Source organism: Dendrobates tinctorius, unplaced genomic scaffold (genome assembly GCF_039654945.1).
Source record: "Dendrobates tinctorius isolate UK_male_01 unplaced genomic scaffold, ASM3965494v1 ptg000240l, whole genome shotgun sequence".
Taxonomy (NCBI): domain Eukaryota; kingdom Metazoa; phylum Chordata; class Amphibia; order Anura; family Dendrobatidae; genus Dendrobates; species Dendrobates tinctorius.
This window is the reverse complement of record NW_027361907.1, coordinates 4,398,074-4,417,328: the sequence shown is the minus strand read 5'-3', so window position 1 is coordinate 4,417,328 and position 19,255 is coordinate 4,398,074. Positions and strand designations below refer to the sequence as shown.

The 19,255-nt window shown below is 41.8% G+C and overlaps 1 protein-coding gene across 3 annotated transcripts in view; it reads left to right on the top strand.

Moving 5' to 3' along the window:
- CARS2 (cysteinyl-tRNA synthetase 2, mitochondrial) overlaps positions 1-19,255 on the top strand; it is a 94,669-nt gene that overhangs the window by 47,675 nt on the left and 27,739 nt on the right. For all 3 annotated transcript variants that reach the window (XM_073556837.1, XM_073556835.1, XM_073556836.1), the window contains exons 4-6: positions 4,137-4,208; positions 11,289-11,394; positions 19,064-19,147. In XM_073556837.1, the coding sequence (XP_073412938.1) occupies positions 4,137-4,208; positions 11,289-11,394; positions 19,064-19,147 (262 nt within the window). The remainder of the gene's footprint in view (positions 1-4,136; positions 4,209-11,288; positions 11,395-19,063; positions 19,148-19,255) is intronic.

The window sequence follows — 19,255 nt, the reverse complement described above, 5'->3', positions numbered from 1 at the left end:
AATGCCACTGTCAAACTCTGACAGCGGCATTTAGCGAGTGCTTCAAGCCATCGGACTGGAAATCCGCCCACCTGTGACCCCTGTTTCGTGATCGTGAGTCACCGATGGATTGGCATGACAACCACAGGTCTCATGGAGACCTCTATGGTTGTCAGTGATGGATTGCTATGAGCATCGCCCGGTGGTCGGCTCTCATAGCAAGTGAGTAATGCTGCTATATACAGGTGATCAGATCATCGCCTCTATGTACCAGAGCCGATCGGGTTATGGGCGCTTCTAGTCTCCCAAGGAGCCTATTAAAGCATGCAAAAAGTTTTAAAAAAAGTTTTTAAAAATATATATAAAAAAAATAAGTTTAAATCACCCCCTTTTCGCCTCATTCAAAATAAAATAATAAAAAAAAGGAAGCATACAACATATTTGGTATTGCTGCGTTCTAGTTGCAGCGACATTGCATTAAAATGCAATAACGGGCGATCAAAAGATCATATCTGCAACAAAATGGTATCAATAAAAAAGTCAGCTCGGCACGCAAAAAGATAAGCCCTCACCCAAGCCGAGTTCACAAAAAATGAAGACGCTATGGGTCTCGGAAAATGGTGCAATTTTTATTTATTTTTTTTAAACAAACTTTTGGATTTTTTTTTTTTAAATAAAAAAGAACCTAGACATGTTTGGTGTCTATGAACTCTTAATCAGCTAAACATATAAAGTAGCACACTGTAGTGATATAGCATATCAACATGAAATATGAAAATTGAATTGCATTACTGCAATAGAGAGCAATTGAGAATGCTTAGAGCATAAATTGGCCAATTCATGTGTACCTGGCAGCCACGATAAGGCGATTCTCGTTGCCAGGACCTAATTCCAATCCTCTCTTAGACTGAAGTCCTACATCTCTATAGGAACCTAATGTGAATCATCTCTTAGACTGAAATCTGCATCTCTATGGAAGGGTAGGGTCCTGCTGCAATTAAAAGCGCCTGAGGCTAAGGGGTGGAGTTCTCAGTCAGAAGGCTGATGAATAAAAATATCAAAAGACTGGCCATCACATCCAACAGAAATTAGGTCTGAACAGGTGCTTACTAAGAGTAGCCATCTCGTATACAACTAAACAAATAAAGTAGCACACTGTAGCGCTATAGCATATCAACATGAAATTAGGATGCAATTCACAGGGATCCCTTCTGGTGGTCACGGACTACTGATGTGGCCACTGGACTGCAGTCCTGGGAGAATCTAATTGTTCATATCTAGAAGGTATATTTTATAATTGGTTTAAATTTCTGTAATATGGCACTGACCAGACAGATCCTGCTTTACATGATAGGTCATCATATGTCAATTTTAATTGTAGGGGTAATAAATCTGTCAAAATCATCCCCAAGATAGACATTTACAGCATATCCATGCAGAGTGGCTTTGGCCATCTGCTGAAAATTGTAGAGGTGGTTCTCTCTCTTCTAGTCTTTGGGAGTTACAGGAGCAATGCCGCCACCTCTCATAGGACCCTCGTTCTCCCAGCTAGGGCTCCCAGAGATAAACCCTGATTAAGCAGACATTTATGGCATATTCTCTGTACTCCAAGCTTTGGGGATGAAATTTTTATTTATCCTTTGAATAAAGAAAAGCACCTTGGAATAGGCTTGTATGATATATCATTCCCGCTTTCCAGTCTCCTGTAGCTCCAGGTCTGGTTACCCGGTCCCTACTTGTCTCTACTTCCCTGTCCCATTTTCTCATAATGAAAAGTGCTCACAAAATGCCTGATCAGCCATTCATTGGCTGAAATGCATCCTTGCTGTGGCCAGTGATTGGCTGAGAAGGTATTTCTGGCTATTTCTGTTGTTACAAAATGGGACAAGGTAGTATAGACCAGAAGGGACTATATAGCCGTTGAAAGAGGATCTGCGGGGATTGGTTAGGGAAGCATATTACTTTTTTTTTTTTTTATTTCTTAAGCCACTCCGAATCCTTTGAAAAATAACTTCTAGTTGAAAAATATTTTCTAGCTAAAAAAATATTTTCCCTTTAAGCACAGAATACATTTTATAAGGGAATTTTCACACAACACATTAATTCTGCGAATAAAAACCCCTTCTGTAAATCTGGAGGGGAATGTTCCGCCAGCATGTGCATGGGTTTCTGCTACAGTCCCTTCAGATGACAGGGACAGCTACACCAATTTCTACCACAGATCTGCTGTATATGAAGTAGTGGTGCCCATATAACTAATGTACAGTGGGTACGGAAAGTATTCAGACCCCTTTAAATTTTTCTCTCTATGTTTCATTGCAGGCATTTGGTAAATTCAAAAAAATTATTTTTTTTTTCTCATTAATGTACACTCTACCCCATCTTGACTGAAAAAAACCCAGAAGTGTAGAAATTTTTGCTAATTTAATAAAAAAGAAAAACTGAACTATCACATGGTCATAAGTATTCAGACCCTTTGCTCAGTATTGAGTAGAAGCACCCTTTTGAGCTTGTACAGCCATGAGTCTTCTTGGGAATGATGCAATAAGTTTTTCACCTCTGGATTTGGGTATCCTCTACCACTCTTCCTTGCAGATCCTCCCCAGTTCCGTCAGGTTGGATGGTGAATGTTGGTGGACAGCCATTTTCATGTCTCTCCAGAGATGCTCAATTGGGTTTAGGTCAGGGCTCTGGCTGGGCCAGTCAAGAATGGTCACAGAGTTGTTCTGAAGCCACTCCTTTATTATTTTAGCTGTGTTCTTAGGGTCATTATCTTGTAGGAAGGTGAATCTTCAGCCAAGTCTGAGGTCCAGAGCACTCTGGAAGAGGTTTTCATCCAGGATATCTCTGTACTTGGCCTCATTCATGTTTCTTTCAATGGCAACCAGTCATCCTTTTCCTGCAGTTGAAAAAGACCCCCATAGCATGATGCTGCCACCACCATGTTTCACTGTTGGGATTGTATTGGGCAGGTGATGAGCAGTGCCTGGTTTTCTCCACACATACCGCTTAGAATTATCCTCAAAAAGGTCTATCTTCATCACATCAGACCAGAGAATCTTATTTCCCATAGTCTGTGAGTCCTTCATGTGTTTTTTTAGCAAAGTCTATGCGGGCTTTCATATGTCTTGCACTTAGGAGAGGCTTCTGTTGGGCCATTCTGCCATAAAGGTCCGACTGGTGGAGGGCTGTAGTCATAGTTGACTTTGTGGAACTTTTTCCCATCTCCCTACTGCATCTCTGGAGCTCAGCCACATTGATCTTGGGGTTCTTCTTTACCTCTCTCACCAAGGCTCTTCGCCCACGATTGCTCAGTTTGGCTGGACGGCCAGGTCTAGGAAGACTTCTGTTGGTCCCAAACTTCTTCCATTTAAGGATTATGGAGTCCACTGTTCTCTTAGGAACCTTCAGTACTGCAGAAATTCTTTTGTAACCTTGGACAGATCTGTGCCTTGCCACAATTCTGTCTCTGAGCTCCTTGGCCTGTTCCTTTTGACCTCATGATTCTCATTTGGTCTGACATGCACTGTGAGCTGTGAGGTCTTATATAGAAAGTGTGTACCTTTACAAATCAAGTCCTATCAGTTTAATTAACACACCTCGACTCCAATGAAGGAGTAGAACCATCTCAAGGGGGATCACAAGGATATGGACAGCATGTGACTTAAATATGAGTGTCTGAATAAAGGGTCTGAATACTTAAGACTATGTGATATTTAGTTTTTTCTTTTTTAATACATTTTCTAAAATTTCTACATTTCTGTTTTTTTTTCTTTCAGTCAACATAGGGTGCAGAGTGTACAGTAATGAGAAAAAATTGAACTTTTTTGAATTTACCAAATGGCTGCAATGAGACAGTGAAAAATTTAAAGGGGTCTGAATACTATATATGTAGGTATCTTAACTTGATTGGCCATACTGAATTTCAACAGCTGATCATTTTTTTCCATGAATGATGAATTGACATCTCATGTGTATATATGTATGTGTAACAAAGTTGATTCAGAATGGAGAAAGCATAAGATGTTCCTCTGTACTTTTTTATACATCTATTCCCTTTTATGATGGCTTTTTGTCATTTCGAGGTATGATTGTAGTTAGGGGTCTGGTACTTTGATCATGTTTAAGTATATTCCTGTATTTTCTTTTACCAACAGCTTAATTTGTCTCCAGTTTCCTTGGCTCGTACATATGAACAAGAGTTTAAACAAGATATGATGGCTTTAAAGGTAAGGATGATCAAGTGGATGCTAACATAGTAACATAGTCATTAAGGTTGAAGGAAGACTTTAAGTCCATCTAGTTTAACCCATATCCTATCCTAATTTGCCTTAACATGTTGATCCAGAGGAAGGCAAAAAAAACAACAACCCATGTGTCAAACAGTAAGCTTCACTTTGGGGAAAAAAATTCCTTCTCGACTCCTCAAACGGCAATCAGACTAGTTCCCTGGATCAACGCAATATCAAGGAAACTAGTGTATATAACCTGTAATATTATACTTTTCAAGAAAGGCATCCAGTCCCTTTTTAAATATTAGTAGGGAATCACTCATTACAACATCATATGGCAGAGAGTTCCATAGTCTCACTGCTCTTACAGTAAAGAATCCGCGTCTGTGAGTATGCTTAGGCTGTGTGCCCACGTAGTGATTTTTAAGCGTTTTTGCCGCGATTTTCGGCGCAAAAACGTTTAAAAATCGTGTACAGAACGCCCCCCATGCATTCCTATGGCATTCCGCACATGCTGTGCTAATGCTGCGCTTTTTTCCGCGGCGGAATCGCATCGCGGAAAAAATCGCAGCATGCTCATTCTTTTGTGCGGAATCGCAAAGAATTGCAGCGATTCCGCACCCATAGGAATGCATGAGAATCGCTTACTTCCCGCATGTGGCTGTGCCCACCATGCGGGAAGTTAAGCATCTCATGTGCGGTTGGTACCCACGGTGTGGAGGAGAGGAGACTGTCCTCCAGGCCCTGGGTACCATACCCCTGTAAAAAAAAGAATAAAAAATAAAAAATCGGGGTATATTTACCTTCCGGCGTCCCGCGCTGCATTCCCGGCCTAAGCGTTCCCAGTAATGCCTTGCGGCAAGGCCCTGTGATGATGTAGTCTCGCGTGACTCTAGCGATCTCGCGAGATCGCTATAGCAACGCGAGACTACGTCATCACAGGTCTCGCAAGGCATTACTGGGAATGCTGAGGCCGGGAATGCAGCGCGGGACGGCGGAAGGTAAATATACACCAATTTTTTATTTTTTTTAGCATTTTAACATTCTATCTTTTACTATTGATGCCGCATAGGCGGCCTCAATAGTAAAAACCTGGTCACACTTGTCAAACACTATGTTTGACGAGTGTGACCAACCTGTCAATCACTTTCCAAGCGATGGAAAGTGCTTGAATATCGCACGCGAAAATCGCTGCAAAATCGCGATCAAAATAGCGCGGAAAAAAACGTGCGATTTCTGGGAAGGAGTCCGGTTTTCTGTGTGCGTTTTAACACGCAACGTGGGCACATAGCCTTAAACCTTCTTTCCTCCAGACGTAGAGGATGCCCCCTTGTCCCCGTCACAGGTCTAAGAGTAAAAAGATCATTAGAAAGGTCTTTGTACTGACCCCGCATATATTTATACATTGTAATAAGATCACCCCTAGCCTTCGATTCTCCAAACTTAATAACCCCAAGTGTAATAACCTGTCTTGGTATTGTAGTCCCCCCAGTTCCCTAATAACCTTGGTCGCTCTTTGCACCCGCTCTAGTTCAGCTATGTCTTTCTTATACATCGGAGACCAGAACTGTACACAGTATTCTAAGTGTGGTTGCACTAGTGACTTATATAGAGGTAAAATTATGTTCTCCTCATGAGCATCTTCTATACCTCTTTTAATGTATCCCATTATTTTATTTGCCTTTGCAGCAGTATTTTCAGTGACAGTTTTTCCCAGTGTTTTACAATTCAGCACATAATTATACATCTTGTTTGTTCTACCCAAGTGTATGACCTTACATTTATCCCCATTAAAGCTCATTTGCCATGTATCAGCCAAAGCTTCTAGTTTACATAAATCCTCCAGTAATATAAAATTGTCCTTCTCTGTATTGATTACCCTGCAGAGTTTAGTGTCATCTGCAGATATTGAAATTCTACTCTCTATGCCCCCTACAAGGTAATTAATAAATGTTAAAAAGAAGCGGGCCCAATACTGACCCCTGTGGTACCCCACTGCTAACCGTGACCCAGTCCGAGTGTGCTCCATTAATAACCACCCTATGTTTCCTATCCCTGAGCCAGCTCTAAACCCACTTATACATATTTTCCCCTATCCCCATTGTTCTCATTTTATGTATCAACCTTTTGTGTGGCACCATATAAAAAGCTTTTGAAAAGTCCATGTACACCACATCCACTGCATTCCCTTGGTCCAGTCCGGAACTTACCTCTTCATAAAAGCTTATCAGATTAGTCTGACAGGAACCCATGTTGATATTGGGTCATGAGGTTATTCTTCAGATACTCCAGTATAGTATTTTTTAGAAAACCTTCCAGGATTTTACCCACAGTAGAGGTTAAGCTCACTGGCCTATAATTTCCAAGTTCAGTTTTTGTCCCCTTTTTGAATATTGGCACCACATTTGCCATACGCCAGTCCTGTGGTACAGACCCTGTTATTATGGAATCTTTAAAGATTAAAAATAATGGTCTGTCTATGACTGTGCTTAATTCCTGCAGTACTCGGGGGTGTATCCCATCCGGGCCCGGGGATTTGTCAATTTTAGTGATTTTTAGATGCCGCCGTACTTCCTGCTGGGTTAAGCAGGTGACATTTAATGGAGAATTTTTTTTATCACTGATCAAGTTATCCGTCATGGGATTTTCCTGTGTAAATACTGTTGAAAAAAAGTCATTTAGCATATTGGCTTTTTCCTCATCCACCATTTCACCCAGACTATTTTTAAGGGGGCCAACACTATCATTTTTTAGTTTCTTACTATTTATGTAGATAAAGAATATTTTTGGATTATTTGTACTTTCTCTGGCAATGTCTCTCTGTCTCAATCTTTGCTGCCTTGATTTGCTTTTTACAGAAATTTATTTTAAGGAAAACTACATATAAAAATGTAAAAAAAATATCCCATCACTTTCTCTGTTTTTTTTGTTTCCTATTTTCTCATAAAACTTGGAATTATATAGAAATAAATAGAACTGAAATATACACCTGGGGGCGACTGGAGTGACTGGAGTTACGCTAAATTTTGCAACTTTTTAAAAGTTGAACTTGATGAATCAGACAAAAAACATCTGAAATTGCTAAACTTTTCCCATAAAGTGAAAAAAAGAAAAGAGACAAGCACGTATAAAATAGAAATAGAATAATGAATTGGGTGCAAAGGAAAAGGTGCAAAACGCACAATACGAGACAAAAAAACGGTGCAAAAGCAATGATGAATCGGGGCTTTAGTATCCTTTTAAACTCTTTTCTAACAGGAGTCGGAGGTTGGTGATGGCAGAGGTGTGTTACCCAAAAATGCAGAACAGGTCTATTTGGCTTTCCTGTTCTTGGTGCCTATTTTTAATACTAATACTTCAAACTCTCTATCGTTACTCCATTATTAAAGAAACCCGCTCTCCACCCATCCTGCAAAAGCAACTACAGACCTGTCTCCAATCTCCCCTTCATCTTTAAACTCTTGGAGCGCCTAGTCTACTCCCGCCTTACCCGTTACCTCTTCACTCACTCCCTCCTAGACCCTTCACAGTCTTGCTTCCGTCCCCTACATTCGACTGAAACTGCACTCATCAAAGTGACCAATGACCTTCTGACAGCAAAACGTAACGGAGACCACTCTCTGCTCATTCTTCTCCACCTTTCTGCAGCTTTCGACACAGTTGACCACCATCTCCTACTCTCTAGGCTCCAGTCACTAGGCATTAAGGACACTGCTCTCTCCTGGTTCTCTTCCTATCTTTCTCACCACTCCTTCAGTGTTTTGTTCACTGGCTCCACTTCATCTCCTCTTCCTCTCACTGTCAGGGTACCTCGGGGCTCAGTCCTTGGCCACCTTCTCTTCTCTCTCTACACGGCCCCAATTGGACAGACCATCAGCAGATTTGACTTTCAGTACCATCTTTATGCTGATGACACACAACTATGCACGCCATTCCCTGACCTTACCCCCGCTGTATACAGAACACCAGTGATTATCTGTCTGCAGTCTCAAACATCATGTCCGCCCTCTATCTGAAACTCAACCTCTGCTGAACTTCTTCTGCTCCCGCCATCTACTAACCTCCCTAAACCTGACATTTCCCTCTCCGTGGGCGGCACCATAATAACACCCCGGAAGCAGGCGCGCTGTCTGGGTATTATGTTTTACACCAATCTCTCCTTCACATCCCATATGCAATCTCTTGCCCACACTTGCTACCTACACCTAAAGAACATCTCTAGAATCCGCCCTTTTCTCACCATGGAAACAACAAAAACCCTTACTGTCGCCTTGATCCACTCCCGTCTGGACTACTACAATGCTCTATTAATTGGTCTCCCCATCACTTGACTTTCCCCTCTCCAGTCCATACTTAATGCAGCAGCCAGGGTCATCCGTCTGGCTAATCGGTACTCGGACGCGTCCGCTCTTCGCTAATCGATATATTGGCTGCCCATTCATTATAGGATCCAATTCAAAGTACTTGTTATCACCCACAAAGCTCTCCACAGTGCAGCACCCCCCTACATCTCCTCCCTCATTTCTGTATATCGGCCTAACCAACCGCTGCGCTCTGCAAACGACTCTCGACTAACCTCTGCACTAATCTGTACCTCCCACTCCCGACTCCAAGACTTCTCCTGCGCTGCGCCAATCCTCTGGAATGCTCTACCCCAAGATATTAGGACTATCCACAATTTGCATAGTTTTAGGCGCTCCCTGAAAACACATTTGTTCAGAGCAGCCTATCACGTTCACTAATCAAAGTCATTTTATGCTCCATCTATCCCTCACTCCCTCAAGATGGCTGGACCATCATTGTAAATACACACCTGTACTTTGTATCTCCCCCACCTCATTGTAGATTGTAAGCTCTCACGAGCAGGGTTGTCTAATTTTCCTTTAATTATTGTATTGTTAATGTTGTTACTTATGACTTGTGTTTTGAAACTGTTAAACTGTAAAGCGCTGCGGAATATGTTGGCGCTATATAAATAAAGATTATTATTATTATTATTACTTGCAATACCTTTACACTGAGGATTGCATACAGATATCAACAGGTATTCTGTGCTAAAAACAACTTGAAATCTACCCACAAACCATTTCAATAGAAAGTCTTCATTAGCGCACCATTTATTTTTTCAGGTCGGATTAGAAATCATTGTTACAGAGAAAAAACAATGATATGTCACTTATTGAAATCATATACCAAAGGGAGAAAAGCGGGTGTGCTGCACTGGTAAGGAATTCACAGGATTCAGATTAATAGAAATAGATTGTGGTTTATTGCCAATGCGTTTCTAGTTCGACTTCTTCTTCAGGGCTTCTTTATTGTGGTTTCCCTGAGGAAGAGGTGCGATCGGCCTAGAATGGCGTTGGGAATAAACTACAAACTATTTCTATTCGTCTGAATTCTGTGAATTCCTTAATAGCAGGGCAGCACACCCGCATTTCTCCCTTTGGAACAGATCGACGTTGGTTCGTCCAGCCAGCAGAGCAGCAGCTGGGGTAGTGACATCTCAGGCTATTCAATTGCTGTGGTTTCACAGCATCACAAGATTAGCGAAAAATGCAATAATACTGCATGCTTTTTGGTTACTGCCCTATGTGCACTTTTTGTCAGTCCCTAGACTACTAAGTTATTGAATCCATTCCAGGTATCTACAAGCAGATTAGCCCCGATGAATGGATCCACACAATATCACAATGCAAATCTGCAACCAAAATCCGGGTGTCACACTGGCTATTTGCTGATTCTCCAATAGACCTCATCATAAAGGAAAAATATCATCGGCAAAACATGATTATGAAAACGGAACCTGATGGTAAAGTTGACCAGACACGTGAGGGTTCCATCAGGATCATGGCCATGGTTTCTGAACAATGGATTCATTGCACAGTATCCAGAGTCACAGTCATTTACAGCCTCCTGTAGCCAGGGCATATGGTCTATGTGTGCGGTTACACAGCTGTCCAACCAGGATGTATGGGAAAGGGTGGATAAGATAACTTAGGACATTGATGATCCTCAGCATTGGGGATGGGGCTCTCATCTCATATGTACATTACACCATACCACTAGTTCACAATATACAGTAGTAGTTTTTGGGTTGGCATCTAATCTACATTTTAAATGTCCTCTAGTAAATAAAAATCAGTCATTAAAATATTAGAATTAAGAAATATACATTTTTGATCTCTACGATTGCCGGACTTGTCAAAATTTTCGCAATGTTAATTAAAACCATTTAGACACCAATAATCAGCAAATTGCTCCTGGATCATTGGGTGAAGTTATTGAGTCTTTACTTAAGGGCTCGTGCAGACGAGCTTATAAATTGGGCTTGTGCTATCAGATGTTTGGACAGCTCACTGACCCATGTTATTCCATAGGCCTGTACAGGGGAATTATTTTTCTCTTGGTCCGACTGCCCTTAAGAAAAATAATCACAGCTTGCACTCGTTTCTGGGTGGCATGGATGTCGCACGAACGTAAAAAATTGTACACATATAGCACAAACTGGATGAAAATAAATTATGCAACAATTGTCTCGTTTTCTGGATGAAACTTGGACAATTTCTCATACACTCATCTGCAGCCGGCCTTAACTTGATGTATTTGTCAATAAAAGCTGTAAAAACGTGTGAAATGCAAATAATTGGACTTCAGTAACCATAGAAACATCAGACTCAAAGATCTAAACACGCCAAAGCAGCAAACTCTGTAAAAACTAAAAATTGTCAGTCTCAAAACTTTTGACCATGACTGTACACGATTATAAACTTTCTGATCACCCAAGGAACTAGCGTTGCACTCATTCCTTGGGTGATCGTTGACAGTTTTACACAGGTTGAAGATTGGTACTGATCACTCTTAAGAATTCATTCGTCAATTATCTGCTCATCTACATGTACCGTCAGATAGGGACGCAAAGGCCACCACAGTCTGAGTCATTCCATCCTACTTTTGATTCTTCTCTTATTTTCACGGCGGCCTTCCCTGATCGTCTCCTCTATATGTGTTTTTACAGTTATTGGCATTTGTAGAGATATGCATTGTCACATCCATACCTATGTTCTTGTGTTCCTCTAGGTTCTCCCTCCCACAATATATATGAGAGTTACTGAACACATTCCACAGATCTTACCCTTCATAGAGAAGATCATTGGTAATGGCCATGCCTACCCTACCTCACAAGGTAAGTGTTTGGAAGTTTCATACCTGGCTAAAACATGAGCAGTAAAAGAGAAAAGTTGTTGATTTGCAAAGTTTCAAATAGCGCTGGCCTCCCAACACTTTTTAGGTATATACAATTCATGTTTTTACATACCATATTTTCTGGTATGGCAGACACTTTGCAGATTTTCAGGGTAGAATAGCAATATTAAAGAGAAGATCATGCAGTTCATAGGAAGCTGAATAAAATGATACCTTGATATCTACGATCCAATGTTTTATTAGCGTAATCCACATTTTTGTTCATATGTAAATGAGCTGTTAAGATCTATGGGCCGGGCATAGATCTCCCAGAGAACCTGCCACCACTGCTTATTTAAAATAAAATTCGGCGTGAGACATGGAGAGCAGGCTGTCAGTCATTGCATGTCTCACACTGGTAACACCACGTTTTCATTTATAATGAGCTCTGGCATCAGATTCTCAGGGAGATCTACGTATGGCCCATAGATCTTAACAGCTCATTTACATAATAAATAATAATATTATTATTAAAGTGTTATTTATTTCATGGCGATTTACATGTGAGGAGGGGTATGCTTAATAAAAAAACAAGTACAGTAATCTCAAACGATAAAAGTCATGACTAGTACAGAAGAAGAGAGGACCCTGCCTGCGAGGGCTCCCAATCTACAAGGGATGGGTGAGGATACAGTAGGCGAGGGTAGAGCTGGTCGTGTAGCGGTTTGGTCATTACTGCAGGTTTGTAGGTTTGTCGGAAGAGGTAGGTCTTCAGGTTCCTTTTGAAGGTTTCCACGGTAGTCGTGAGTCTGACATTTTTGTTAATAGGACAAAACTTTAGATCAGATATAAAGATATAATTTTATTTTCAACTTTCTATGACATACAGGCCCATATAGATGGCTTGCTGTTCCATGTGTATTGATGTAAAGGGTTTTTTCCATCTCTAAGACCCTCTCTCAATATGTAGAAGGTGTAATAATAATAATATTAGCAAATACCTCCAATTAGAAATGTAGTATAGTTTTTCTAATTCACTACCTCTCTTTCCTCATGTGCAGGCATTGCAGGACCCTAGGTATCCATGGTTACGATCACTGTTAAAGTGACAGTTAGTTGTTAGTGGTCGTAATCATGGATACCTAAGGTCCTGCAATACCTGCATATGAGGAAAGAGACTAGCGAATCAGACAAACTATACTATATTTCTAATTGGAGGTATTTGCTAATATTATTATTATTACAACTTCTACATATTGAGAGAGGATCTTGGAGATGGGAAAAACCCTTTAAGGCTAAGTTCCCACTGGGTGTTTTTGCTGTGGTTTTTCATGCGTTTTTTTTTTTCTTCATTCAACTTAATGGGTGAAAAATGTTGAAAAAAATGCTGGAAGAAGTGACATGCTCTATGTCCAAAAACCCATGCAAAGCACAAAATACTGATGAAAAAAAAAAAAAAACAACGTGTGTACTGTACATGAGATTTCTGAAGTCTCACAGGCTTTGCTGTGAAAAGCAGCTGAAAATTAACATAAACAAACGCAGCAAAAACACCACGTGTGAGCTTAGCCTATGACTTCCTCTTCCCCCAAAATAATGCACTGACACCTGTGGTTGCTTTAATTGTTTGGGCAACAAAAGTGGGCCAACTCTATTTTTCTTTTTCTCCATTGCTTAATATGATCACAATCATTTTTTGTGTTTTTCTTAATAGATCAGTAAATATATTTATCACATTTTTTTTCTTGATTTTATTTCAGTTTGTAGCATAATAATACGGAGTATTTCATTACTTTTCATAGCTGTTTTACCACCATCTGCCTGTATAGCATGTGAGATGTTTTTTCCCAGACGTCTGCTTGTCACTCCACTGACATGACAGGAAAGTAGAGGGATACACTATGTATATGGAAGTAAAATATACCCTTACTTATTCTAAAATGCACATTTTACTGCCATAGCTATATTACAAGTTCACATCTTCATATACACACTGTGCATGCTGTCACAATTCCCCGGTATACTTGGTGCGAGCAGGTGGTCACGTGACTGTGTGTATGCTATTTGCATACTTGGAATTACTGCCGACTAGTCTCATGCAGCTTCTCTCAGTTCTCATATACTGAGAGAAGCCAAATGCATCTATTGGCACATACCGTAATTCCAAGTATGGAAATCAAATAAACACAGTCTCGTGACTGCCAGGAATATCGTGGAATCGTGACAACATGCACACCACATGGCATCGCGATTCAGCAGTCCGAAGTCCTAAGCCTGGCAATCCCCTTTAACCGCTTCACGACACGTGGCGTATATATACGTCATATGTCAGGTCACTGACTTGTATCAGCCATCATGTGTGGGGAAAGATGCGGGCTCAGCTTGTGAGCCTGCAACTTTCCCCGCACATGATGACTGATGTAATCAGTCATCATGTGAATTTAACAGCCGCAGGTGGAGTGATGCTCTGCTCGTCTCTGTTAACCAGTTAAATTACGCAGTCAATCACTGGCAGTCGGATTTAACACGCGCAGGCCAGAATCGCGTCATTCTTCCTGCCCATCTGCGCCCCTGTCATGTAATCACGGGGTGCCGATGGGTTGCCATGACAGCCGAGGATCTGCTGATTACACACGCACCTGAAGTACTACTATGTATAGCACAGGCGATCGGACAATCACAGCTTCATGACTCCTAAGGGGACTATTAAATAAAGTAAAAAGTAAAAAAAAATGTCATGATCCAGGTAGGATATGACTGGTTTTGAATAAGTAACCTTTTTTTTCCTTTGAGCTGGTTGCTTGGAGTTGGTTTTGCCCCTGGTGGCCATTAGGGTTATTACACAGTGGTGTCTTTTGTTCTAGTTTGCCCCCGGTGGTGGTGAGCGTTATTGCACGGTAATCTCTAACAGGTGTGAGACTCTGGCTCCTAACTATAAAGGTGTGTCAGGTGTTCTCACTGTTGGTGATATTGGTGTTTTCCAACCATCCTTGGTGAAGGAAGAAGCTAGAGAGAGTTCCTGGCAGCTCAGTCAGAATCCTGGCGTGGCAGCTATGGTGTCACTGAGGAGTTCTGGCAAAGCTTGGAGGAGTGGCAGCTATGGTGTCAGCGAGGAGTTCTTGTAAAGCATGGTGGAGTGGCAGCTATGGTGTCAGCGAGGAGTTCTTGCAAAGCTTGGTGGAGTGGCAGCTATGGTGTCAGCGAGGAGTTCTTGCAAAGCTTGGTGGAGTGGCAGCTATGGTGAAAGCTGCACTCAGTTGCTGGACTCTGTTGCCAGAAGAGAGCTGCACTCAGATGCTGGACTCTGTTGCTGGAAAGCTGCACTCAGATGCTGAACTTTGTTGCTGGAAAGCTGCACTCGGATGCTGGACTCTGTTGCTGTAAAGCTGCACTCAGGTGTTGGATCCGGTTGGAGGAAAAGATGCACTCAGGTGTCGGACTCTGTTGCTTGGAGCATTAGCAACAGAGCAAAGCTAAGTGGTGTTTCCCTGTTTGTCACTTTCCTCAATGTGTGTTTTAGTGCAGTGGTGGGATTAGTTTCTGCACAGTCCACTTCACTAGTAAGGGATTGATTCAGGGCGAGCTAGGGATTTCAGGTATCCTGATCGGCGCCCGGTGCGGAACCGGCCTAGGGATCGTTAGGAGTGTAGAGACACTGACTCAGGGGAGTGCAGGAGGTCTCCACGTCCCCGTTCCCTTTTGCAGGGCCACCATTGTAATTGTTTTCCTGGTTTTCCCCTTTATTCTGAAATTCGCCCTGCTGGAGGCGGTGTATCCAGACATACGTGTACTACTGAAATTCGCCTGCTGGAGGCGGTGTATCCGGCTGCATGTTCTATTATTTAAATTCGCCCTGCTGGAGGCGGTATATCCAGGGTCACGCGTGTCATATAAATTCGCCCTGCTGGAGGCGGTGCGTCCAGTCTCACATGACCATGACAAAAAAGAGTTTTTAATAACACAAGTTCAAATCACCACCTTTTTCCCCATTGAAAATAAAAGAAAAATACACATTTGGTATCGCTGCTTTCAGAAATGTCCAATCTGTCAAAATATAAAATAAATTAAACAGTAACAACAGTAAATTAAATAGCACAATGATGAAAAAGATTGAAACACCAGAATTATGTTTTTTGGCTGCAGCAATATTGTATAAAATGCAATAAGAGTCAATCAAAACATTGTATCTACCCCAAAATGGTATGAGTAAAACCGTCAGCTCAGGGCACAAAAACAGCCCCAAACCAGCCCCATATCTCGAAAATTGAAAACATGGAAAATTGCAACAAATGCAATATTTTTTTTCTTGCAAATTTTTAAATATTTTGTCTACAAAAGCAAAAAAAAAAAAAAAAAATTTCCATGCAAATTTCTGAGTATTTTTTCACAACTTAAAAAAAAAATATACATATTGTGGTGTAGTGACCACTGTGTCCGCTAGGGGGCGCTGTGTGGGTGTCCCAGGACAGGCGTATAAGCATTTCCAGTGTCCTGATAGGAGTAGGATGCTGAATGATCGTAATGTATCTCAAGGTGGGTGGCCTTGAGATGAAGGCTTGCTTATGTGCTGATCAGCAGAGCTGATCTTTCATTCCAATGTGCCAGGGATGTGTGTTTACAAACGCCTATAGTAAAGACTATGTGAGTGTGCTTGTAGGACCTGTGATGAGGTCATAACCATGTGATCCGGTGGGCGTGGCTACGGACCATATAAGACGGCCAGGGTAGGTCACATGAGTGAATGCTTGGACCCCGTTGGTCCGTATGGAAGGTCTCGTCTGGGCTGACGTGGCTGCCTTCCTGACAGCATGTGGACGCTGTGTTTAATGACTGCCAGTATCTGAGAGTTCCCAGGGGAGGGAATGAACGTCTGGAGTATGAAGCAACCATGAGATAACCCTGACGGGGTGAGAACTGTGAGGCTAGAAAGCCTGCGCAATGGACATTGCATAACCTGTGTGAGTACAGGGATAACAGTGGAGCTCTGTCATGGACGCTATGCTGTTGATGTGAACTTTAGGTTGGTGCTGTGGGTTTATGATGCCTGAATAAACCGCATGGACTGTTATGGTTTTATGGAAAATCTGTGCCGGACGTGATTATTTAAGAGTCAGTGATAAGCGGTCATAGAGGAGCTCTTAGGAAGGAACTTCCACCTGATGAAGACGGATCCTCCGTCGAAACGCATTGTGGTTTAACCCCATCTCTTGTCTGAGTCTCTTTCCTGCGCTCCTAAGACCGTTTCCATTTTCTCATCAGGACGTGATTATTTGGCTGCCAAGCGAGTGTCCCCAACCTTGAATGACAATGCTACCTTACAATATATACACGTTTGGTATCTGAGTGCTTGTACTGACCTGAAGAATCATACTCTGTTGTGTGATAGAATGAAAACTTCAAAAATATAAACATTGAATTGCATTACTGCTCTAGAAAATGGGAAAAATTGAGAATAATTAACACATAAATTGGCCAATTCATGTGTGCCCGGCAGCCCCGATAAGGCGATTCTCATTGCAGGAGTGCTACTTTATTTTGTTGGTTTTATATGGAGATGGCTACGCCACCCCTCAGCCTCTGACTGTTAATGACAGCAGGATCCTACCTTCCCATATAAATGTAGGCTATCGGCCCATGAGAGGAGTCCCAATAGGATAGGTCCCAGCTGAGAGAATCACCTTATCATGGCTGCCGGGTACACATGATTTGGCCAATTTATGCGCTAAATATCCGTCCTTTCCTCAACCCTCAATCTACTAAAATGCTTGTGCATGCCCTCATCATCTCTCGCCTCGACTACTGCAACATCCTTTTCTGTGGCCTCCCTGCTAACACCCTTGCACCTCTCCAGTCCATCCTTAACTCTACTGCCCAACTAATTCATCTCTCTCCTTGCTACGCCTCCGCTTCTCCCCTCTGCAAATCTCTTAACTGGCTCCCATCCCCTTAGCGCATCCAGTTAATATTACTAGTACTGACCTACAAGGCCATCCATAACCTGTCTCCTACATACTATGTCTCTGAACTAATCTCCCGATATCTTCCCTCACGTAATCTCCATTCCTCCCAAGACCTCCTTCGCTCCTCCACACTTGTACGCTCCTCACCCAACCGCCTCCAAGACTTCTCCTGAATATCCCCCATCCTCTGGATTTCTGTGTCCCAACACATCCGACTATCAACCACATTCGGATCCTTCAGACGGAACCTGAGAAACCCACCTCTTCAGGAAAGCTTACAGCCTGCAATGACCCTGCTATCTCCTCACTACTACCAGAGCTACCGCTTCTGCAACCCCCCCAACCTACTGTCTCCTTCCCCACCATCCTGTAGCATGTAAGCCCTCAAGGGCAGGGTCCTCTCTCCCCTCTGTATCAGTCTGTCATTGTTAGTTTGTTTACTGCAAGTGATATCTGTAATTTGTATGTAACCCCTTCTCATGTACAGCACCATGGACTCAATGGTGCTATATAAATAATAATAAATAGTCTCAATTTTTCCTATTTTGTAGAGCAGTAATGCAATTCATATTTCATCTATTTCATGTTTGCATGCTATAGCACCACAGAGTTCTGCTTTATATATGAAGACAGCTCTTAGTAAGCACCTGTACACACTTAATTTATGTTTGGAAGTTACGGTCAGTTTTTTTTTATATTTGGAGAATCATACCGCCAGGTCAGTTTTTCCATATATTGAACAAGGTAAATTAAAAAAAAAAAAAAGTGGAATTGCACTTTTTTACATTTCACCGCCCTTGAAATATTTTTCCCATTTTTCAGTACACTATATAGTAAAATCCATGGCATCATTCAAAAGTACAGCTCGTCCAACAAAAAACAAGCCCTCCTAGTGATGGAAAAATAAAAAATGTATGGCTCTGGGAAGAAGGGGAGGAAAAAACTAAAATAAAAAAAAGCGGAAAATGTGTGTATATGTAAGCCAAACCAGGAGAGGAACAATCAGAGGAAAAGTATAATAGAAACCCGTCACCACTTCTGGATTTATCACCCTCTCCTGGCTTACAGATACCGAGTTAAAAAAACCTCACCGAAAATTGAAAGTGTGCACGTGGCCCCAGCGTGAGATATAAAGATATATGTACTTCAAAATGGCGCCAGTAACATTTAACTCAACCCCAGAAAAAGCCCTCATACAGCTACACTAACAGAAAAATTAAGAGGCTATGCATCTTCCGTTGCAACTATGAAAAAATTGAAAAATTAGGCTTAGTCTTAGAGCTAAACCCGCCTGGTCATTAATGCGGTAATGTACCTGGCTATTTCGCGATGCATTGTTTCTAGACTATCGGTGAGTTTTCCTGGACTCCTAGATACTATTTAGAGATTGACATATAGACGTATGGATTAACAATGAGTAAAAGTAGAAATTACTATCAGAGTTAAAAATACCTACATTAAATAAGGTCTCCATGAAATTGATTGGACCCCTCCTCCGATCACACACTGATGGCCTGTCCACACAGACGCCAAGGCTAGCCTCTTATGGTCCACCACCTCCAGCAGTGCCCATGAGACGCTGCTCTCTTCTTATACTGACGGTGTGCTTGGTGAGCCCTTATCCCAGGGGATCCTTCACTTATAAGGCTTTGCACTGGCCTATGTTGGTGATTTATTCACTATTTCAACAGGTTTTTTTTTGTTTTTTAGGAAATGTGTATTTTGATGTCCAGTCCATTGGCAAAAGATATGGAAAGTTCATTGGTTCTTTCTCCGATACGAACTCAGAGCCAGGTACAGCCGCAGTGATAGATGACAAGATGTGTAACCAATACATGTAATCACACCAGGTACATGGGCTCCCTCTGTGGCAGCACAAACCGTCTGTTCTTCAGGTCACTT